At 40.0% G+C, this 24508-nt stretch overlaps 2 protein-coding genes across 3 annotated transcripts; both read right to left on the reverse strand.

Moving 5' to 3' along the window:
• Positions 1–581: 581 nt before the first annotated feature.
• On the reverse strand, positions 582–18317 carry znf652 (zinc finger protein 652). Of its 2 annotated transcripts, none has more exons than XM_080905096.1 (6): positions 17979–18317; positions 12422–13907; positions 9295–9442; positions 8880–8995; positions 6212–6356; positions 582–4324 (listed from the first exon to the last, which is right to left on the reverse strand). In XM_080905096.1, exons 2-6 carry the CDS (start codon positions 13427–13429, stop codon positions 3705–3707), a joined length of 2037 nt encoding a protein of 678 aa, XP_080761222.1. In that variant the 5' UTR covers positions 13430–13907; positions 17979–18317; the 3' UTR covers positions 582–3704. The 2 variants fall into 2 exon arrangements, with proteins under 2 accessions (XP_080761222.1, XP_080761223.1); XM_080905097.1 differs by lacking the exon at positions 17979–18317 and adding an exon at positions 17355–17703.
• A 611-nt stretch (positions 18318–18928) lies between these two features.
• Positions 18929–24249, reverse strand: phb (prohibitin). Its single transcript, XM_080905329.1, has 7 exons — positions 24185–24249; positions 23544–23637; positions 22711–22872; positions 20396–20538; positions 20192–20308; positions 20002–20097; positions 18929–19912 (listed from the first exon to the last, which is right to left on the reverse strand). The coding sequence occupies exons 2-7, from the start codon at positions 23626–23628 to the stop codon at positions 19700–19702; spliced, it is 816 nt and encodes a 271-aa protein (XP_080761455.1). The 5' UTR covers positions 23629–23637; positions 24185–24249; the 3' UTR covers positions 18929–19699.
• Between the last annotated feature and the right edge of the window lie 259 nt (positions 24250–24508).

Raw genomic sequence — 24508 nt, forward strand, 5'->3', positions numbered from 1 at the left:
ACGCTGTTAATGCATGAATAAACCTGGCTGAGATGCAACAAGAGATATCCAAGAAGTCGATTTTAAACACACTCTTGTAATCTATGTAAGTAGTTATATGGCCTCAAGGTGCATTTGCATATCTAAGAGGTACAATGTGGGTACTTGACTGTCAAGATCACTGCCCTCAAATACAATAAAGCCTGCTGTGACTTTAAAGTGAACAGGAAGTGCTCACAAAGAAGAGGATCTAAAACTTCTCTTGTCAAATAAATGCTCAGCAAAGCAAAGCTGTTGTTGAACCCTGAGGGTCATGTGTAGCCCGCAGCCATTGTTAGGTAACATGTTGTGCCAAGAACCCAGTGAACCTAAAAATAGTAGAGTAAGAGCCGCAGTGGCAGCAAGCTACACTTTTCAGGAAAGTAAGGTATGAAAGTTAAACAGACCTGCTGCATTTCATAACCATCTGCATCCAGCAAAGCAAAACAAACAAACTCAGATGTAATAATCATGGCTACTTGTTTTTACTTTTAAAGTTAGCAGTCAGTTAAATGTACATTATCAAAAAAGGCCCAACTTCCCCCCCCCCCCAACTTCTCCTCAATCCCCAGATAACATACAAAAAAAAAAAAAAGAAAAAAAAAAGAGACGTCAAACCAGGACATAAAGCTGCACATTTTGTACCAGATACAATAATAAAATACGCAATGCTACATTAAGTGGTTAAAAATACAAAGGGGAAAAGTATATTGATTTTTTAAAACATCTTTAAAGAATATACAATGTTATTTTTCCTTAACTACCCAAGAAATTTAGTAGAAAGTGCATTCTATATAACAAAGAAAGGAGGAGGAGAATCATTCTGCAAACCGAGAAAACAAGACATGACACAGAAAAGGGGGAAAACTCCATGAACTGATAAAAACAAAGAAGTGCGTGGAGGGGCTAGTGTAAAGTCGCCAAAGCAGGAGGAACATCCCTTTCACGTTAAAGGGAGCCCATACTGGAGAAAACAAAAAGTGTATTTCAATGATTTGATTTGAGCAGACACTGAAAGAAAATGTTCTTTATTTTGCCATGGTCCAATTCACACTACCCACCTCCACCTGGGATTCTCCTCCTTTCCTTGCCTAAAAAACATCCACTCAAAGTAATCACCTCCATCTCCGCCCTTTCCCGTGCAGCCACAACTGCTCTCTGTTCCACAATGCATTGTCAGTCCCACCCCTCCCTCCCTTCCCTGCGCCTCACCCACGCAGCAGTAAAGTGCAGAGAATACACACAAGTGAAAAGGCTTTTTAAAAAAAGAAAGAAAAAAAAAAAAGACAAAAATCCATACTGCAAAATGCTGAATCACAGCAGTGAACCAGAGGGGACAGGATGATAAGCAAATAATGCAGCAGTATTAAGACCCACAGAAATGGCAGGATAATTGCAGGTCTCAAATCCAAAAAGAGACTAAACAATGGAGCTTAACCACTTCAGACTGAACACCATTAGAATGACACAAAGAGGGTCGTGGTAGATTTACTGCTATTGTTCAGGTCAGGTATCCCAAAATAGGCGTACATTGGGGCACACTGTGTAAAAGCAGCTTTTGGTACAAGAGCACTGGGGACAATCAGACAGACACAGACTGCATGCACTCATACACACTTGCACACAGACACTCTAAACACACGATCAGACTGGATGAAGGGGAAAACCAAGCAATCCCAAATTCATTCCAACGCAAGCCAACCTTTTTCTTCTTTTACACAAGTAACATTCACACTGTTGGCTATTACATTAATAAATGTAATTTCTTTAGCTGATTTGATCAAACATATGCTTATCTATACAAGAATTCCAAGTATTAGAAGTTGTATGACCACTGCTTCTTATCCTGTCATTTCCTATCATGTGCTAATAACAGTATATCTACATGACAGAAGCATTCATTAGCTTAAAACTGAGCAGAAGACATTAAAATTAAATAAAAAAAAAAACCCAAACAAAAATAAAAAACAAAAACAAAAAAAACATACATATGAGTTATCGGCCATCATTCTGCGTAGGCAACTTTCAGCAACTTTAGACATGCATTTGCCTGTGTGGATCAAAGTATGTCAGTACGATCAAAGTACAAAAGAAAATAAAAAAGTAACGCCACCCCACACCAAACCGTGGAATATAGGCTGAGAGGAATATGCATAATTTCCCATTAAGAACTTTGATGAGTAAAGGTCCCAGTTGTGTATACTGTGTGTGTGTCAATTGACCTTTAACATGATAACCCGTATCATCGACAGCAGCGAAGGGAGGTGGGATATATCCTGATGGGGCCACGTGGTTGGCCCCTCACAGTGGCAGTACTCGACAGTCATCCGTTATCTAAAAGCTTCTGTTGGCCAACAGTATTGAAAGCTGAGGCAGCACTGATTAAAGTAAATAAATCAGTGACCATGTGGTCTTTTGTGTGTATGCGTGTGCTTGAAAAAGTGTGAGGAATGAGTGTGTGCGCGCCTAGGCAATGTCCTGCATAACTAGAGTTGTCTTGATCGCAAAATATCTAGTCAAACCTTGGATGCGCAGTAGAAAAGTTCAACTGGCAAGACATGTTCTGTATGACAATACAATGCTATTATGTAGTTCATACTTCTGAAAATTAAGAAAAAAGCAAAAACAAAAGAAACATTTCATGTACTGGAATGGAAAGCACCATTTTATCATGTAATGAATCTCAGACTAAGTCCAGATTCAATTAACCACTTACAAAATCTTTTGACCAAATGTCCTTTTACAAAGTTCCTCCCCCCTTCCTTACTGTAACCTATGGCACTGCATCTTGCACAACTTCTGTTGCCCCTCTGACAGAAACGCCAGGACTTGACCTTAAGACAGAGAAAGGCTCAGGTAGAACCAGTTACAACATTCATTAAACGTTTCTGTGGGGCCCCAAGGCTCTGCAGTACAACTAGGAGGACAGGTGCAGTATTGCTATGGGGAGGACCTGCACAGAAAGCTCAAGCCCTGACCAATGTGCAACCCTATGGTCAAGTTGACATAAGGAGAAATCAGTGACACTGATCTTTTGATCAGTGAAGCCCAGGTAATACATGAGACGACTTCCATCAGCAGCTTTTGATGAAAATAATGTACAGACTGAGAACTTGCACTAAAATTGTTTTCTGTAGAAGAAATTGTTGAAGAAAATATTTGTCAGTTGAGCAGGATATTAAAGTAGAGGTGTTACATGATGTGTACACTGAGGGTACATAAGTCTGTATCTTCAGAACACACAGGGGTGTGTAAAGTTTAGTTTGAGTTACATGAATCTGTTCGACAGGAGCACCTTTGCTTTATGTCCACACAGAAAGAGCTTCAACCACATTTTTCACGATCCATCTCATCCTTTTCTAATAGGAAAAAGATAAGTACTCATAACAGTTAGCACAACTGTGTAATGCATTGTGTTTTACTTGCACTATATACACAAATGTTTTAAACAAAAGCACGTAATTACAGTGCTGTTTATTGGACTCTGAGCACTTATAAAACACACATTTGATTTCAGTGCCTGAAGTCTCCTGTGTAGACACATACTGAGTAATGGTGCTGGTCACGCTACGCCTTCTCTGTAGACATGGCTTTGGGGGCCTTGAAACTAAAAAACTGAGGCAGGACTATGAGAAGACGTGGAACAAGGCGCGGTTTGGTGCTGGCCTACAGACCAGCAGCACAGTTCAGTGGTGCTGCGGGGCTCCGGGGCCCTTATCGGGAGGGGCCATGTGGTGCAGGTAGCTGCTGTCTTCGTGCCCACAGTGGTTTAGGGGCTCACTCTTAAAAAGAGCTGGAGGTGGGGGGAGGTGGGAGACAGGGGGCACTGCTAGGTGGTGGTGGGGGTGAGGTTGGGCATGTTGGGGTGTGCTTGAGAGGTGCTGCTGGGTTGATGAGGGGTGGGGATGATGGTGAGAGGGCGCTGAGTGGAGTGGCACATGGGAAAATGTGTGCCCCACAGTGCCTTGAGGAGGAATAGACCCTCCTGTTGGGTTGAGGCCCATGGTTGCTGAGGTGGTGGCCAGGGTGGCAGTTGAGGGCCCAGGGCCAGAGGTTGAGGAAGATGAGAAGGTGTTGGAAAAGATCCGGACAGGCACAGGTGGGCCGCTAGTCTGCAGAACAACGGGGCTGGTGACCCGGAAACACTTCTCTTTGTGTGCTTTGAGCATGTTGGAGAAGCGGAAGCGTTGGCCGCACACCTCGCAGGGATAGGGCTTCTCGCCTGTGTGGGTGCGGCGGTGGCGTTTCATGTTGGGTCGGCTGGTGAAGCTCTTCCCACAGATCTCACAAATGAAAGGCTTCTCCCCTGCATAGATTCATAAAAAAACAACAACACTGAATGAGGAAAAAAAAAAAAAAGAACAGTTTTTAGCAATTAACAAGAAGAATGGAGCACAGGGGGAAAAAATGCATTACAATAAAATCATTCGGTGTCAAAAGTGAGGGTTAGAAAGTGTTAAATATTCAACAAAGTTAACTGTCCTCCCCCCTCCCCTTTAACCATTTCCCTCTGCAGAGAGCAACAGTTCTCTTTTAAATATGTAAATAAGTTTTTGCTGTCAACCCACCCACTCCGCAGGAAGCTATTACAATTCACACTTTGAGCAGAGGAGATGTGAAAGTGAACAACAACAGCTCCGTTGGATTGTCGCTCTCATTAACCTCCCTCCATGGAGCCACTGAATGTGCCTGCTACCACCCACACAGCCATCTATTAACAGGCTGCTGAAGGGCTCTCTAAATGCCTTATTCTTGCATGTTATGTGTGAAGCTCCTCCACACTAAATGAATATCAAAAGGTGACAGTTAATGTGCTAGTCTTCTGTAACTGTTACCTTACATTCACTCATGAGAATTCACATGGAAAAAAAAATCTGTATGCAGTGAACCAAACTTTGGGTGTTGAAAGTGTATGCTTCCTATTACAGAGCATGACTGGGTGTGTCTCCTCCTGGATGAGGTTAAATTGGTTGGTAGCAGCAAGGAGAGGAGAGGGTAGCATAATTACACATCACAAATAGAACTGTGAGAGCCTATGGAGTGCAGTGTGTCCACCCACGACAGGCACGGCTGGTGAAAAACAGTGAAGGACATACAAGCATCACTGCTTAGCAGTGGTCTTAGAAATAGCAATGCAGCAGAGACAGAAAATCAAAGGGGTGTAATACAGCATGTGTTTGGGTAGTCATTATAAGCCACAGTATATGCAAGGCTCCTCTTTGATGTGAACATCCCTCTCATTAAAAATTCTGGGCAAAGTCTCCTGCTCTTACCACTATAATGTTCCTGTTGGCAACTCCCCATCTGATTCTTTTTTTAGGATGAGTATGGTGACTGGGTGGCTGGTAAAGCAGGCCAATGAAGGATGGTAAATGCTTGATAAACTTTAGATTTATAAAGTAAAATAAATCTATAGTCATTTGAGACTTTTGTTATATTTCAATAAGAGTACAAAGTGCTGTAACCGTCAAGCAAAGGACAAAAAAGATTTAGGAAACAACTGGTCTGTATGAAATGTAATTTTCCCCTCAACAGCTGGGCCAACTTGGTCTTTGTAATTTGCTTCTGCACGACTGCATTTAAATAGAAGCTGGGAGGAAACTATGCAAACATGGAAAACAAAAGGGCAAGACATTTGTCGACTAAAGTAGCAAGTATCTGCTGAGTAGTCATTTCTTTGTTTTAGTTGACTGCAGAAAAAGAAATGTAAATTAAAAAAAAAAGAAAAAAAAGGGAGTTTTATTTTTATATAGATTATGATCAATGCCAAAAAAAAAATAAAATACTGTTTACATATATCAGACTTGAGGGTTGTGTGTAACCAGTTAGTGACATTATTGAAGAATCCACAGTGGAGACATTACATTATTTGAAACTGGAATCTCCTGCTGTGGAGAAACTACAACTAGGGTACTATATTTGAGTGCAGCCTCGTTCAGTTTCTACAAACAAAGTGATGAGTTTTCTATAAAGCTTCCTGATTTCATAGAAATGCCTCACCACTTAAAAAGGGCTCTGAAACTAGAATTGGTTTCCTGCATTTAAAAAGCAGGTTAATACTGACACTCATATTTTTGCAGAAAGTCCATAGGTTTCAGCCATATGGATTATCCCAAAGGACACTGGCCTGATTGGCATGTGTGATTTTCCCAGAACACTTATGGAACTTAAAAGACCCACACTTGTTTCTCACCTGTGTGTGTCTTCATGTGCTCATCAAAGTACTGTTTCATGTTGAAGTCTTTGCCACACCACTGGCACATGAACTGCTTGTGTCCGATGTGAATGCTCATGTGGGAGCGCAGCTGGTACTTGTATTGGAACCGTTCATCACAGTTCTACAGCAGAAACAACAGATGCGTTCAGATAACATGTCCACACACACACACACACACACACACACACACACACACAGTACAACAGCATGCACACACACACACACAAAAAAAAAAGCACACTTGCTGACACACAGTAATTGACAATCTGATTTAGATAAAACATTTATCATGCGCTACTCTTTCTGCATTTTCTAATGTGAAAATAGTTTAGAAGTGAAATGTTTATTTTGACAACCGTAACCCAAGTAAATCAGTAAGGGTTTAAGACAGAACTGTAACATTGTTCAATCATAAAACAGCTTTTGATGTGACAAAAGCTGCTTCAGCTCTGACAATAAATCACTTATTGCTTTTGGCTGCTTCCTTGTTTTGTCCCAAATGATAATTTTGTGAAAATGTCAATGTTATTATTTAACATTTTCATAACTGTTGTTGTTGTTAAATATAACTGTTGTGTGGCATTATTTAGAGTTATGTGTACACTGCTGTGTAGGGACTGCTTTATGACGCATCACGCTTAAGAAACGCAGTTAGTTCCACAATCCAGCACCACTGCTCAGGTTATTTTGGTGCATGGAGCAACACTGTATTTGCAATCTGTTTTCTTTCCTGGTCAGGGTTTTCTTGAAGTGAAGTATTCATAATCTTAATGTGGCACCACCTGACCAAATAAATGTCAGTAAGGGAAGAAAAGAAAGAAAAAGAAAAGCTGCTTCTATAAACAGCCTATATACTTATTAAGGATAAAGTTGAATATTTGATGACGACCTCAAACATCTGATTAGAGTAACTCCACCTCCATACATAGTTCTGGTTTGACCCCCATTTAAACAGTTGGGGAATGTAAAGGTCTTTGGCTGAAGTAAAACACTGTTTCAACTGTACCCAACCCAGCTGAACAGGGAAAACAAAACAAAGCAACGATCACGTCACACAACATAACAAAACGCTTCTCTCACAGACGTCACATGCATACATTGAACATTTATTCCTTCAGCTATTTAACGCTTCAGTTAATAGGTGAACTGTGTTCCTGTGTGGTTTTCTAATATTTGACATGGTCTGGCTTCAGCTCCTCTGTAGAACATTGTCCACTGAATGCAAAACACACAGTGCACAGTCAACATCTGGAAGACACTGACTATTTTAGGTTATTCACAAACCACAGGACACAGATGTCTCCTAGCTGAAACTTACTGGTGTAAGTCTGCTTTTACAGCACACAAAAAAAAATTCTGTCACTCCATTCAAGTGATCAAACTAGTTTAAAACATATAATTGAATTAAAATAAATAAAATCCACAGTAAAATTCACACCAAAAATAAATAAGAAGGGGGGTGGTGAAATTTAAATGTTTGCTTATATAAAAATTTCTAAAGCCACTGCACTTTCATCCTTATATAATTTTATTTGTTCAAGGGTATTTGAAGACAGTATGTAAATTAAACCACCACTATTATATGCCCTCCATGTTATGTAAATGATCTTTAACGCAAATATTTCAACTGCAACAAAACCCTGTGAAATTGTAAAAATAAAATGGCCTGTATTTGTATAGCGCTTTTCTAGTCCCTAATGACCCCAAAGCGCTTTACACAACCTGTCATCCACCCAGTCACACACACATTCACACACTGGTGATGGCAAGCTACATTGTAGCCACAGCCACCCTGGGGCGCACTGACAGAGGCGAGGCTGCCGGACACTGGCGCCACCGGGCCCTCTGACGCCACCAGTAGGCAACGGGTGAAGTGTCTTGCCCAAGGACACAACGACCGAGGAGCCGGGGCTCGAACCGGCAACCTTCCGATTACAAGGCGAACTCCCAACTCTTGAGCCATGATCGCCCCGATGTGATTTAAATTTTTTTTTTTTTTTCCCCATAACAAGTAGGAACTCAAAGAAGGCCAACCAACGAAATCTGTGCCTAAGGTACATAAATCCTCTAGATACATGGATTAGCAATAATCTATTTCCTCTTAAGTTTTACCACAGTTTTAAACTTTAGTTGTGGTGGGGACTGGGACACAAAAGCACTGGATTAAGTGAATAAATAAGTCAATGAGCAAATAATACCCTTTAAGTTTTATGTGCTACAAATAAATAACTTAGAAATGCTGCATCTAAGTCTCTTATTATGCAGATGAACTGCTGGTCTACCATCTGCAGCCATACTCCTCTGAGGCCTCCATGAGTTTGCTATAGTGGCACATGAATCTGTTCTCCACCCTAAACAGGTTCTGGTTGCAACAGCCCTTCAGCTCACAGGATCTCCAGAGTGGGAGGACAACAGCCATAAGCTCTAGTCCACAACAGGAGACTGGAGGAAAACAGGAGATGGAAAAGCCCAGACCCTGAAGTTTATATATATAGGTCAAAGGATTGTCCACAAGTAAACTGACTGTGGATGCATTGTTCTCTCAAACAAACAAAAAATAATAACACCCAAATATACTTGGATGGTTTATGTAGGGGAAATACTGATTCGGTCACTGTTTGAAGTCTATTGTTAGACATCTTACCTCACAACGAAAGGGCTTCTCTCCAGAGTGCTGGAGTGAGTGAACTTTCAAAGACATACTGCGCTTAAATGACTTCCCACACGTTTCACAGGTGAATGGCATGTCCTTCGTATGAGCTGGATTTAAGAGAAAAAAATGCAAGTGACATGGCTAAATCATAACAAACTAATCAAATTAAAGTTTTAACTAAATTGGTATTGCTTGAATAAATGCTATGATGAGACATGATCATACAAAAGAATTTACATTTCACAATATTTAAAAAGAAAAGGCAGCATGTTGTCACTAAAGACACTATGCTGAGTATCTATAAGAAAAAAAATGGATCTTGTACAGGTGAATATTATTTAATTGAAAGCCATGTGGTGTCTCACACTTCTAGATATCACAGTAACAGACAGCAGCCGCAACTTACCAACCATGTGCTTTCGGACGTGAGCCATAGTGTAGAATTTTTTCTCACAGATTTCACATGAGAACTTCTTTTCTGCATAGCCATGCACAATTTTGATGTGCTCATGCAATGACCAGAGCTTCTTAAAAGACTTGCTGCAGGAAACACACTGAAGAACAATAACAACAAAAATGTATAAAGAGAAGACAAAAAAAATATTAATTTTAAGCATTTTGTTTTGATCAGCCAGAATTCTTTTATTATACTCCAGCGCCCTCTGCTGGGCAAAAAAAGTCAGCAAGGGTTTATCTTGCTGAAATCCCTCTAAATCCTACCATCAAAGTAAAAACGGAAGCGGCCAAATCATCATAACTAAATCATTACTCTTGATTTAAAAAACAACAACAACAACAAAAAACTTCAATAGTAATACTTCCTTCTTAAATCATATCGAACATAATGCAACCCGATCAAAAGACCATTTTAATTTCAAAGTATAAATCAGTGGTACTTGGACAGTTGCAGACAAGTACTATACATTGATGTTTGGCCATGACCAAACATCAAACTGGGCGTTGCAGTAATTTCTGTCTAGCATGAGTTTTATGATTAGGCTGTTGTCTCCCTAAAATAAAATATCTTGCAGCGTGACAAGATAACAACCAGATGAACTGTGAAAAAGTATCCACACAAACAAAGTGGCCAAAAAAAAAAAAAAAAAAAAAAAAAAAAAAAAATACAGTTTCTTCCAGCTGCCTTTTAGCATGTGATTGCCAAGATATCATGTGAATCATTTCCAACAACGCGTTCCTTTTTTCCATGTTAACAAAAATCAATCAAATAATAAAATGAAACACTGTGGAACCAGTTGTGTGCACATACTCTTACATCTCACCCTGGAGCTCTTTCACAGCTGCCACCGGTACTGCTGGTAGCATCACAAGTGTGTTTATATACAGATGTTCGTGTTTTAACGTCAGCCTACTCAAAAAAGATCCACATTTTGCCATAGTACAAATGGTTGTATAGACATGTTTAAAAGATTCCTAATTTCCCTTTGTTTTATATTGTAATATAACTACTGTTCTCTCTGGTTATCAGAAAAGCTGACAGAAAACATGAAAGTGGAAAAACTGAACTTCATAATTCAGAGCCTTTTAAATTAGATTGTTAGTACACATGCACAGAAATTACTCATTTGAGAGTTGCTTCAAGGACAAAAAATAAGGGGGGAAAACAAACAAAAAAGAAACAGAAAAAAAGAAACAGTTGCACAATTACACATATTATATCTCCATGACGTGAGAACAGGTTTCTTTATACCCTGTAATTGTTTCAAACTGTTTCGGGTGGCTCAGAGGAAGCTGCTCAAATAACATTTTCTTTAAACTGCAGATGCAAATCAAGCAGAACAAACCAAGGGCTAAATAAAGCTGCTAAAAACAGCTGTATAACCCTTGGGGATTCAGATGCTGAGTCGCCTTTTTCAATTTTAGAGAAGTAAAACCACAATGCACCTTCTTTCACTGAAATATTTTTGATAATAGATGGCTGATCTAAATAACGTCAGTTTCAGATGTCCTGTATCTAAAATATTGCTTAAGCATTACCAGTAATGCACACATGACTTTTCAAACAAAATACAATTAGTATTTTTAGATTGCATATTTGACAGAAATCTTCTGTGCTATTTTACCACAAACCATGACGATGTTGTTATCAATAGCTTATGAAGTAAATTCAACACAAACTCCTACAGCTGTATTGTTGTGGTGGCTGAAAACAATATGGCCCTCAAAACATTCAAAGCACACCGCAGCTTAAGTTATGTTTCAGGAGATAAAATGTTATGGCATTTTTTGTGTGCTTTTACTTTCATGGTAATAACTTCTAATTACCATTGTCTAGGTAGAATTTTTAATATAGCAGTCCATGACAACTTTAGACGTTTTTCAAAACTTAATGAATATCAAAAGAAGAAAGAAAGCTACAGAAATACTGCAGAATTTCAAGGTTAATATCATGGCTAATGTGACAAGTCGAACACTTCTGGAATTCAGGAATATCTAATTCAGCTAAATTAAATTTCTTGTTATATGTGCTTTTTACTGACCTTTCTGCATATTTCATAACTGATATCTGTTTTAATTAGTGAGTGATGAATGTTGTATAATGGCTGCATAAAATCACTAGCATGAAGCACCTTGAAAGCTGCATCCCCCGTGAAATGACTGTTGGCCACCTTAGTTATTAAAAAGCCACACTCTTCTCCTGTGAGCTAACAGCTGAAAACCCACTTTCAGTTCTCAGCTGCCGCTACATTCAAACTGCCACATAAATGAGCTGAGAGAGCTCCGAATCTGCTGCTGCTAGCAAGTTACTGAAACTTTTAGCAATCACTGTTTTCTCTTTGAAAATTGAACTTTTTAAAGTGTCAAATGTTGCCTTTAGATTTTCTAACAAAATAAATGCCAACATCAACCAAGAGGGTATCATAGTCATCAGGTAACAAGTTTGGTCACATTAAAAAGTTTTAAACAAAGTGATTGCTTTCACATACCACAATAACTCACTTTAAAGCCAAGTCATTTTTTGGTCATTACTTCCACTAAATGATTTACAGTTAATTCTGTAAAAAAACATAACTACATATCATTTGCCTTTTTTTTTTTTTTCCTTTCTTGAACAAGCAGCCACCTTTAGTGGCAGAAAACTGCATCCTGACTTAATACTACAGTTACATTGGATGGGTGGATGGATGGATATATATATATTTTTTTCCCCTATTTTTTTTTTTTTTTTAAATACATGACTACAAATTCTAATCAGTTAAATATGACTGATTTCAGTTCAAATGTAATTTAGAAATAAACTGAAACCTGCCAGAAATATAGTTAAATATATGCAGAAAAATACAATATTATAATTACTAATACATAAGAATTTGTGTCCGCAGGTGTCAAAGAGGAGCCTGGGGTTGGAGCATCAGATAAGGCTGTAGTACAGGTGCACAAGTCTCATGGCTTAGAGGAAAGTCTTGTTCTAATTTATCTAAACATCTTTATACGTAAGAATATATTAAACCTCTTTCTCCAGAATAACATTTACAAGAGTAACTACACAAATATCAGATAAAGGTTTGGATTACCTGAATGTTCTTCTCACAATCAGTCTGCTGGTGCAAGGCTAGCTCACTCTCCAAGACAAACTTCTTGCCGCACTTGTCACAGATCTGCATTCGTCTGTGTGTAACATTCATGTGCTTCTCCAGGTACCAGCGTGTGTTGAATACTCGAGGACATTTTTCACATGCCAGCATCTCCTTCTCCTCCACCTCTGCTTTCCCTCCTGATGGTACAGTAGGAGAAGAGGAGGGAGCTGACCTAGCTGACCTGCCTTTGCTCTTTGGAGGCTCTGTGCGTTTCCGTCGCCCTCTGGTGGTCATTCCAGCAGGGGTAGCACCCAGAGCTGTTCGCAGACTTTTCCTCCGTGGCTGGCTGGAAGCAGCTGCACTACTAGACCCTCGACGGGTTCTCTTTGACCGCGTTCTTTGACTTTCAACATCATCTTCCTCCTCATCTTCCTCCTCATCCTCCTCAGGGCTCTCATCTTCCTCCTCCTCCTCTTCTTCCTCCTCCTCTTCATCGTCATCATCATCACTTCCAGCTCTTTCAGAGTCATCTACTGTGGTTCCAGTTTTATTGTCCCCTTTGGATACATGAAGTGTCTGGTTGTTCAGGTTGACCTCCACAATGATTTGCTCACGCTTGAAACTCTCCTCACCATCCTCACCCTCTTCTTCCTCCTCATCTTCATCATCATCTTCAGTATCATCAGAGGATCCATCATTGCCTGCCTGGGACCCCTGTATCCCCACCTCCTGCCCAGCCCCCCCTTCTCTGAAATACTGCTGATGTTGGTGTTGACCAATGTTCTGATCTCCCATGGATGTCTTGGCTGCCATTTTATTGTCCACTAACACAGAATAAGGCTTGCCACCAACCTCCCTCTTATAAATCTTTCCTGTCAAGTCCAGGTCTGGGTTAGGAGAGTGAAAGTAGGACTGGGACACCGGTGCCCTGCGTCCTTCCTCCTGTGACATCCCGCCAAGACTAGGGATGGAAACCTCTTCCTTGAGGCTTTGACAGGATTTCATGAAGAGGGAGAAGGTATGGAGGGGGTACAGTTAGTAGGAGCACAGGGCAACGGAAAAGAGTAACAGCGGTGGTAACTAGGTAGACTAGCCTATCCTACAAGGAGAGGCAGGGGACACCACACTAATCCCCCACCCTCCTTCTACTGAAAAGACAGGAAGGAGGGGATGAGGTGAGAGACAGTCAACCGGATTCAAAGAGAGCATCCATGCTGTCCAAGCAAAGAACTGCAGCTGTATAGACATACAATCAGTTCCAACTTTTGTACCATGTGCTTAAGAATCAGAAAGCAAAACCAAAGTCTTAACGTTGATTCTCAACATTTAAAATTATCCCCTCCAGCTGTTGAGCTGCAGGCTGCTGCCCTGCAGAGCGCCAGTCTTCAAACAGCAGAGCAGGTAAAGATGAGCTGAATACCAAAAACGGAAATGCTGTAAGGACCTCTGCGTCTTGCTTGAACAGCCATTTGTTGTGCATTACCTATGAGATAAGACAAAGAAACAGAATAATATAGATGAGAGTGTTCCGTGTGACCTGAAACTACAGCCATATTGTCAAGTTCTGAACAGTGAGTGCCACACTTGGCCACAAATGTTTCAGTGTTGTGTGTAGGAGTGGAAACCACAGCTTTCACACATGAATGCGAGTGAATTCAATTTCAACAAATGAGCAGTCTAAATATTTCTAAACCACAACTGAAACACCTCATTATAAAGCAGAGACAGTTTGCTTTATAGAGTGACACATCAACATTCATGCTTGCAATAAGGACATATTTAGATCAACTAAAGTGCAACAAGTCACAACTTCTTCTCAGTAGTGAAAATATGTAACATATCTTCTTAAAGACGATCTGATCGATGTCAATGCTAGAGCAGAAAACAGCCTGTTTGTTAAACAACATCGGTTGTCTATGCACAAACACAGATGCAATCACTGTAAACTACCAACAATCTGAAACTTAATAAATAAATTGGTACTCACTCAGTCCTAACTGTGTTCCAGTGGTGGTTAGAGACCATTTACAGAAATACTTCTCAGAAAGCAAAAGCCAGATTCAAGTTCTAAAGCACACTGATTAAACAACACAAGATCTTCTTCAACATCACACATGCACAAACCTCCCATTGACTGTTGGAGAGTATAGTGTAACCACAGCTTAGGAGCTTGTATTGCAAATACAACCACAGGAAACTGTATGTCAACCTTTCAGTGAAACCGAAGTAGTGCACTTCTTGTAACAAACAGTATTATCACTGTGCTCATGCAAGTAACAGCTCAAAAAACATTGAATCAAAGAGTAATGTATTACTTATGTATGATGTTGGCTTTGGTGTAAATGTAATCCTGGAACTGACCCTGGATGACAGGTTGCTGACCTCGAACAACCCTACACCCTACAAACCATTTTGAGTGTGCACCAGGGCGGTTTGCTCGCTAGAAAACCTCCCCCCATGCAATAAACAAAAATTACATTTCCTTTCCAGGAGACAGCAAACATCCTCTCCTCAGAATCTTCACAAACATCTTATGCTTAAATTTCAAGAACTGACACACCACCGTCTACAAAGAAATCACAAACAGGCTAACAGGTACTTTCACATTCACACACACCCCCACTCCACCCATGAACTCTACTTTGTTCTGATGTTTAATTTAAAGTCACCATTAGAAAAGAGTTTCTGTAAATGCCAGAAAAAGGAGCATTACTGTGCAAATAATGGGAAATGCAGCTGAAACGATGGGTCACACTTTGTAATTAAGGCATAAGCCTAATTATTTTACCGTGATCAAATATTAATCATAATGAGTTCTCTGAGGCTTAACCAGATCATTATTTGTCAGTTAAACTGTTGGTGTAATTTGTGGTGTCTTACATTTACTACCACTGATTTAATCCTACCTGGCAACAGAAGCTGCACCTGCTGAAAATAATCTTGAATAAAACCAGATTAATTAAAAATAGGCTATGAAACTTTGGTGATCCAAACTTAATGTGAGCTAAAGCCATCTTATTTAACATTTTCTTTCTAATTCACTGGTCGTTTTCCCAAAGATTGTCTTTTCACCTCAAGACTTGGTGCGTATATCTGGTGAATTTGATCCTCTGTAGATAAGCATGTTGCAGTGAAGGCAGAGATAAGATGAACTAAAGCAATTTTTTAAGCCAGAGATTAATCAGTTGGTTCTACCTCATTTTGCATGCAAAAAAGTAAGCCATTTATGTAGACTTTGGGTATGCACATATAAGGCACACCTGCCTTCCTGTGTAGGCTGACTCTGATCCTTTCTGAGAATTGGACAGGAGCTCTGAGAGCATTAAGACCACAAGGGGAGGGCAAGCTCGGCACTGACAGAGCAACTTAACTCACATGGTAGTCCTAGACACAAAGCCTAATAGATTATCCTGTGTCTAGATGACAGAGCAATATAAACTGCAAGAGAACCCCCACGCCTAAACATGCAATTATGCTGGTTTACATTCTCGTTTGAAAAAAAGGCATGCTTGCACAACAACACAGCCAATTTATTACTATACCAATATAAAACTGATTAAAAAGATCATTTTTAAAATAAAAATAAAAAAGCACATAAACAGTGTGGTTATACAACCTTGTTGAGTATAACCCTTCTATTGCTTATCATTATCAACGATGAGTCATTTTGGGGTTTCACTCTCTGTGAAATAATGCAGTCCTTTGATGTGGGAATCAAGCAGAGCGCAGACTTCTCAATATCACGAGTAATTAGTTTACACATTCACCTTGTAGGATAGGGAGGTCAAACTTTTAGAAATGTAGATCGTTTTGCGACTGCCTATTGAAGCTTTAACAGCTTTCAAAGATGAACTTTGTACCCTGATGCAAAAAAAAAGAAAAAGAGCATCAATGAATGTCTGGATTACTGAAATGACCTGTCAGCCAGAGAATTACTAATGCTCAGCAAAAGTTGCAGAGAAATCAAAGTTTTTTCAGCAATGGCCAATTCATAGCTGTCCTCAATCACGTTTCAGAGAAGCCAGAACTCATTTCATATGTAAGCCACAAAGCCAGTCACATACCGGATAGATGCTACTGTGGCTTAAGATATTTGTATGACACAGGATGGGAGTGTAACTGCAACGGCAGCATACAACACTTAAAACCCATCAGCATTAAATAGTACACATGCTGACAAGTACTTGGCTAAACTTTGACAGTTAAGCAGAGGAGACCTTTGAAGTCAAAATGTGTCACGTTTGCTTCGTACTATGCAGCAGTGCTACTCAAATCCATGCACCCTCTTGAGTCTAGACTTTAATGAGCTTTCCCTTTTGCAGCTTGTGGAGGACCTTGTGAAGGTTCACATTCTTGACTCTGTCCAAACTCATAAGACCTTAACCAGCTCACTGTGTGGTGCACTACAGGGGTGCTCCATGCCTCGGTAGGTATTTGGCCCTCAAACCCATAATCGAGGTCAGAGAGCAGTACCTAGGGTTTTTGATATAGCACATATCATTTGAGGCACTACACGAAGTGGTCAAGGAATATGTCAGCTCCCATCTCTTCCACACCAGCTTTTTAGGAGACACTGCTGAGCTGTTTACTTCTGGGATATCTCTATTATGGATAAGGAAAGAAAACATGGTAGCCTTTAGCACTTACTTTGACACTGATTTAGACTGTGAAAACACACCGAAACGTGACTATAATAAAAAAGGGCTTCATATGCATCAAAACGAAGTAAATCACATGCGCATATGAATTTGTTTTCGTCGGGTTGGATGCAGCGTATTCAGCTACAAGACTTGCTGTTAACGCTGCAGTGTGTTCGAAGCAAAGAAAGGGTTAAAACAAAAAGGCAACATTGTACAACGAACAGTAACGTTGTGCAGGCCAGGCCAACTTAGGCTACTTAGCTAGCTAGCAGTAGTCCATAGGTACTAACCTGCACACACATGACAAGCTAACTTGGCTACATTAGCTCAAGGTGCAGCCATTAGATGTTTTAGTGCAGTTAAGGTCACTTCATTTGGATAACAGTCATACTAATACACAAGCACTACAATCTAAAGGCTGGTGTTTGCAGACAGGCAGTAGCTTCCAACAAAAGAGTAGTTTCACTTTTAAAAAAAAAAAAAAATCATAAACCGCCCAGGTTGGTGCTAGTTAGCTCAAAGCTAGCGTTAACGTCAATATTTAGCATTAACGATACATTTAATTTCGATGCTGCACTCCGAAGGGAAAGTCTGACAGTTTTTGGACCCTCGTGAAGCTAAACGAAAAGCTGATGTCATGCTTTGTCATCAGTGTTTCTCTCTTGCTGTGGTGCAGTATGAAAAATGCCGCTTTCTCAACAAAACCCAGACTGCTCTACTGGTAAACCCACTCAACTCGACACTGTCATAAAGTCAGCGCTAGCCGGGCTCGCAGACTGCTCTCACCGTAGCTTCGGCCCCGCACTACCGGCGAACCACGGCTGCCGTTTCCGACAGCTGTCATGCGTGTCACACATGTAAGTGCTTAAAATCAACTAAAACAGCGATATTTTGTTGTCGGTTTGCTGGCTTACCTCCGTCAGGGCGACCTTCTTCTTGCGTTCGTGCAATCAGAGTTGCACAGATTCAGGGTTGCACACGCATTTCTCCCTCCCTCTCTCTCGCTCTCTTTTCATTCACGGATATGCATTTAGACGGGCCACTGCCACTGGTCTTTGTGTGCAAAATGTGGGCGCTTATTTGTTTATGTCCGCTATAGACTGCGGAGATATCTGCGCACCGGTGTCCTCAACCCCGCTACGTGGCCCGGCCAAGCTCTCGCGTGTACTACCGTCGTCCCGCGCTCATCCCAGGCATCCAGGCCGCTGTCTGGATGGGCGCGCGGCAGCTTGTCTGGTCTGGATTCTTTTCGTCTCCCCTCCAAAGCAGACAGGGCACGGCGCGCGCGCACGTGCTGAGCTTAAATCCTTGATTGATGAAATCATAATGAGAAGACCCCGATGGCCGTTTAATCCTCCCAGAGGAAAAATTCTAAAACTACAATAAATGCAATCAGTTTTTATCACAGACTCTTAAACTTTAATATCTTTTCTATTTTAATTCGGGGTTTTTTTTGGTAACAGTTGTTTTAATTGACTCAAGTCCTCCAGTTTATTTCCATGAAGACTCTCGGAAAAATGACTGAACTACATATTTCTGCGATATTAAAACATTTAAAAAAAAATGCATGGATGTATATAAAGAACACAGGAGAAAAAAAAAAGTGTCGAAACTATGTCTCATTCTAAAGAATCAAATTATCTTCATAGTTTACTTTTGTCAATACAAAATAAATCTTCCCTTTAATTAAAAAAATACTATTCCTTCCAGTTTGAAACACTTTTTTTAGTATATAGTTTTTTTTAAAATGGTGTACCTTTTATTTTCTTAAAGCAAGACAAAATAAATGCCACCCCCCACCCCAGTGACAGTTATGCCTGTGTAAAACATCTCTGTGCCTTGGCCAAAAAGACTGACAATTGAGTGGCAGAAAGGCGATTTAATAACTCATTCTTTTCTGCAACACGGGGCTTAGATTTTTTTTCCATACAAACTGAAGATAGCAAAGAAAAGAATCAAGTACCATCCTGTACCACTTGCTAAGCATATTCCAATTGATTCGGAGTAACATCAGTGTGACAAAGGTATCTGAAAGAAGGCGGCAGACATTTAAAAAAATTAAAATAAAATTCTCTAGTAAGCCTGAATGACTGAAGCCAAATGAATAAACAATGTCAAGACACATACCTTGCAGTCATCAGAAAGATTGACAATTCATTTAGATTTCAAAACAGAAACACAATTTGATGAAATTTCCAAGCACAACAGAATGGCATTTACCATTCACATTTATTGTTTAAAGAAATCACATGTTTTCTTTGATGTACAAGTGACTGTTGCTTTCCACTCATTAAGTGCTTTCACTTTGACATAACTTGAATCTTGACAGAATTTACTGCACTGACAATTCTCAAAACAGAGTACTATATATATATTTTAGGTTATCACAGAGTAATAAACCCCTTCACTTCCTTACATAAAAGGACTTCATAAATTTAACCATCATAGGTCTCTCACTTTGTCTCCCACCATACTGCCATCAGCGGAGCCCAGTCCTGATTTGGTTAGAGAAATAGTGGGAGGAATGTGTGTGATGTTGGGAGAATCCTTTATTGAATCCTCCAACCACCACGTCCATGGCCTATGTAATGGCTGGAGACAGTGAGGGGAGGTGGTAGACATGGGTGTGACATTATCACTGGGGCAACTGAAGCAATGTGCCCTGTCCGGAGGGCAGGTAAGTGACATTGCGGGAGCGTGACAGCTGAAAGGCGATGTCTTCAGCGGCTTCCAGCTTACGGAGCTCTACCAGACCATCACCAGCCTCCATCAGAGAGTTGGCAATGAGTAAAGCAGCCTGAGAATCTCCCTCTGCTGAAATGATGGCTGCCTGCTTCTGTTGCTCTGCCTAAAATGATAAAATGAAAACGATAAAGCTGTATGCACAGTTTTAGAATGCGCTCATAGTACAGGGATTACATGCAATGTTAGAAGTACCTTTTCTACAACGAAACGGGCTCTCTCTGCCTCTTGCTGGGCCACCTGTTTCATCTCAACAGCCTCTGTGAATTCCTTGCCAAAGGTCAAGTGTGTCTGAAAGAACACAATACAGCAGGTTACTGCAGTTAAACACACAACCCAAGGATAGTATAAAACAATGCTGCATAATTTTCCATCAACTTCATACCAGTGAAACATCATCCAAGATTAGGCCGAAGGTGGAGGCTCTTTCTGTGAGGTCCTCACTGACCTGCCTGGACACAAGCTCTCTCTGAGTGATGAGCTCACTAGCATCAAACCTAGCCTGAGAGAGAGAAACATTAAGCGCTTTTTGACTCTGTTCATTATACATTCAGCCAATTTGTTTGGCCTTTAATGGATTGTTACTCACCACTACAGCCTTTAAGACCTCTGTGGTGATAGATGGCAGCACCCTCTCATCATAATCCTCACCAATACTGGTAAAGATGCGTGGCAGCTGGTTTGTCACCGGCCGGAAGAGGATACGCAACGTGATGTTAACGTTCTGCAGATCTGTAGGGTGAATGGTTCAGACCTTAATCACACTGTATACATTGGCCTACACATTAAAACAAGTGTTTGTGTTCATGGACTAAAATTTTCTGTGTAAAATACAAACAAACAAGTTCCTCCTTTGGGAATGTTTACACAGTTATCAAATCAAATGAGAGTTGTGGGTTCAAACATTCCTATTTTTCCACATTTTTAAATCAAACCTGTGACAGTTTAAATAACACAAAAGCAGCATTGCAATGAATCATGTTACAGTAACCTCTGACACATTATAAGGGCAATAATATAGCTATCAGAATAGTGGGGGGGGGGGGGGGGGGGGGGGGGGGGGGGGGGGCAACTGAATCAAATAAATAAAAGGTAGAACATGGCAGGAAGTTTAGTCTCCAGATTTAAATTCCCTCAGCTGTTTTGGGATGCACTGAGGCCAAAACTACAAAGGACATTCAACACAATTGAATGTTTTCTTTGTATTAGCTAGTTCAACAAAACCTACAATTCCAGGAAAAACCAATAATGCAGCGGCTGTGAACTTATATCATGGCAGACTTTCTTCATCAGGCTGTGTGTGTGCGCAACACTAGAAGGGGGGAGTGCATCATTTCACTTTTCTTCTGTACAAAATGTACCTAGTTTAGTCAAGAGCAATGTTCGCTCTAAGCTGAGTACGTGAGCAATCGCGCACTGCTAACATGGTCTCCCCACACAGAAAATCTGCGCTGTGCACAAAAAAAAAAAAAAAAAAAAAAAATCCAGCCTGAATTGGAATGAAAGTAAATACATGTATTTATTTTATTTCGCTGATTTTCTGTGCGCGTAGACTGTGTCAGCAGTGCACGATTGCTCACGGGCTCAGCTTAGAGGGAACAGTGGTCAAGAGGCGTATGTGACATTAAGCTATAAATGCTTTTTAATGCTACAGCTAAGAACTAGAATGATTGTAGTCATGAATTCACCAAATAAATAAATAAACTTAACATTGCCATTTAATTCTGTACATTCAGAAAGTCCATTTAGGCCATTTAAGCAAATCAAGGCCAAGTTGAAAACACTTAAGTTCTTGACCAAATCAAATGAAAGAGACTTTGCCATAAATCAGGACAAAGTATAAAAAAAAACATTTATAAAGCCCTATAAGCACATACCTTGTGAAAACACAGTCACCAACTTAACCAAACAAGTGTGCAACAAACAACTGATGATAGATTTAAAAAGTAGGTCAACCCCAAGTGTGACGTCGAATAATAGATCTCAAAACCATCATGATCTCAAAACTTAAATAACCATGGTTTGTGAGAATGCAAACAATACTGACAGGTGGTCAAAGTATTCATCACTTTGTAATGCCCTTTAGAGACTTTTGAATTCTTAATGGAAAGCCCCCACGGCTATTCTTATTTTACCATATGAATATTTTTTTTTCTTTCTTTCTGTTGGTGGTTCTTCTTTCTTTCTTTCTTCTTTTTTTTTTTTTTTTTTTACTGCATTTACATTAGAATGCAACACAACACACACAACTGTAACAATGGGTTTTCTTTGTTCATATTACTAAGACACAGCTCAAGAGGTTTGTGTATGAACATATTTGCTCAGTTAAGACTCTTTATTGCTCTTACAAAATATAACTTCAGCTAGAACAAACTGATGATAATGTCTTTTAGAACATTTTAGATCTCAGTGCAGAGTTGCCATGGCATTCTAGCCAGTTAAAAATTGAGCCATCAGACAGAACTTGCTAACCCATTAATTCCACTTCACAGCATTCTGGGTTGAAATCAAAACAACTTGTAAGAGCAAAGCACGCAGTTCTAGGGAAAAATCTGGCTACACTGCCACTGTAGAAGGAATGGCAAGATTCATCTGAAGAGTGTCTCAAATTTAGAATATGGCACTCCATGATTTTTTAATTTATTATTTTTTAATTCTAAATGTTTTTGTTACTGTTGTACACTTTATTTCAGCATACACCGAGTTATATAAATTTCAGTAACAACTAGAAAATTTAAGTGTTCAAAAACATCTGACATACCCTCTACATGTCTTTTAATGTTAGAAAAACTAAACATTTAAGAGTGGCTAATTCAAGTCTTCGCCACACCACAAAGCTAAGCCTTCTTAGTTTGACAAACACTTAATTTGCAGAAACTAAAGTTCCTTGGAGTGCTTGCATACCTTTGCTGCCTGTGATAACAGGCACATTGCGTGGACGGGAGCGGCAATCAAAGATGACAGGTTTCTGAACCCAGGGGATGAGGAAGTGGGTTCCCTCACCAACAACAACATCTTGAACACCTCGAAACCTGTCAAAGATCACAGCCCGGTGACCTGCATCAACTGCAACGAGGAGGACAGAGAATCACATATAGAAAAAATAGTTTAACATGAAAAATTTATTTTTTAATTTTATTTTTATTAAGAGATAAGATAGAACTTTATTAATCCCTCGGGTGGATTCCTCTGGGAAATTCAGTTTCCAAATAGCACAGCACCAACAGAAGTTACAGAACGTGAGCAGAATACCATATATACACATATATAAATACAGAGACATATATAAATAAAGAGTATACAAAAGGGATAAATAGAATAAATAGGAATAAATTCAAGGTCAGTTTTTCTCGTTTATGATCTGGAATGCTGATGAATTCATCAGCTTAACCAAACAAAGGCAACTAATATAGGTGCTACACAGAGTAGACCAAAGGCATCCTAAATTAGCAAAAGAGGTTAAGTGTAACCCTAAGTGTAATACCAAAATCTCACTTCAGAATAACATATGTTCGTAAAACTAAAACAACTGCTTTTCTCATCTGCATGCAACACTATCAGGTAGCTAGCTATTCATTAGCTTTTGCTGCCTTCCCAAACCTCTTGAATTCTTTCGGAAATGTGGTTTATACAAAATATATATTTTTACCAAATGAATCATTTTTATGCTTGATGACTGAGCATGTTTTCCTATACATGTAAAATTCCATTAGACCATGGATCTTTCTAGGACTCACCGTTGAAAAGGGCTGAGTTCACGACACCTCCACCGATGGCGAGGGCAAGCCCCAACTTCCCAATGGACTCAAATAACTTGGCCATGACAGCAACCTGGTGACAATGAAAACACTTTGAATGTCTTTCTACACATCTCCACCTCTACACCTACGCAATGCACCATAATCCTGTGACGGACCTTGGAAATCCAGGCTAAATCCCCTCTTTCAAATAACAGTTGGCTTTGGCCTTGAGCTGGACTGACACCAAGGCTGTGGTTGTTAGCTAATTTGGCTAACTAGCTAGCATTAGCTTATCTACTAACTGAACTGAGACATCTTGCAAGCACATATAACTAAACAGAGCACCGCAGCTTAGATTTAAGGCCGATGCAATACTACAGATAAGACAATAAGATACGTAAAACGATTAAAAAGCGTGCGACAGGTAAATCCAAGTTGCACGCCGGGTGACTGCACGCATGTTATCCCACGCTGATGCAAAGTGGTCGCTCGTGTTCGTTTAATCTTGTAACACTACCTGTCTTGTAAATAGCACATAAAACGTCTCTCCGTTTCACTTCCAATGGCTAATACAATGACATTTCGATAAAAAGTTAAGTAATTTTACTGTCACACACATAACGTATGTCATAACTTACCTCACTTTGCTCGGATGTCTGTGACCTCCACCGGACACGACGTACAGCACATGAAATATCTGCTACACAGCGCCTGCGCACTGGATGAAGCAACAAAGCATCTGATTGGACGTAACAAAACAGTCTTCTTCTTCTATGACTTAGTCAGTATTCAAACTAATTACTGCCACCTACTGACTGCGGCTCGCCTAAATATAATTAAAATACATTATTATCATCCGCTCTTGGCTTATACTGATTAAAATGTAGAAAACAGAACACATATTGCTACATAGCATCAGTATACTGGTTACTAAGACTCAGACTCAAGACTGTATTTTACAT

This window comes from Rhamphochromis sp. 'chilingali' (genome assembly GCF_963969265.1).
Source record: "Rhamphochromis sp. 'chilingali' genome assembly, chromosome: 15".
In the NCBI taxonomy this organism is placed as follows: Eukaryota; Metazoa; Chordata; class Actinopteri; order Cichliformes; family Cichlidae; genus Rhamphochromis; species Rhamphochromis sp. 'chilingali'.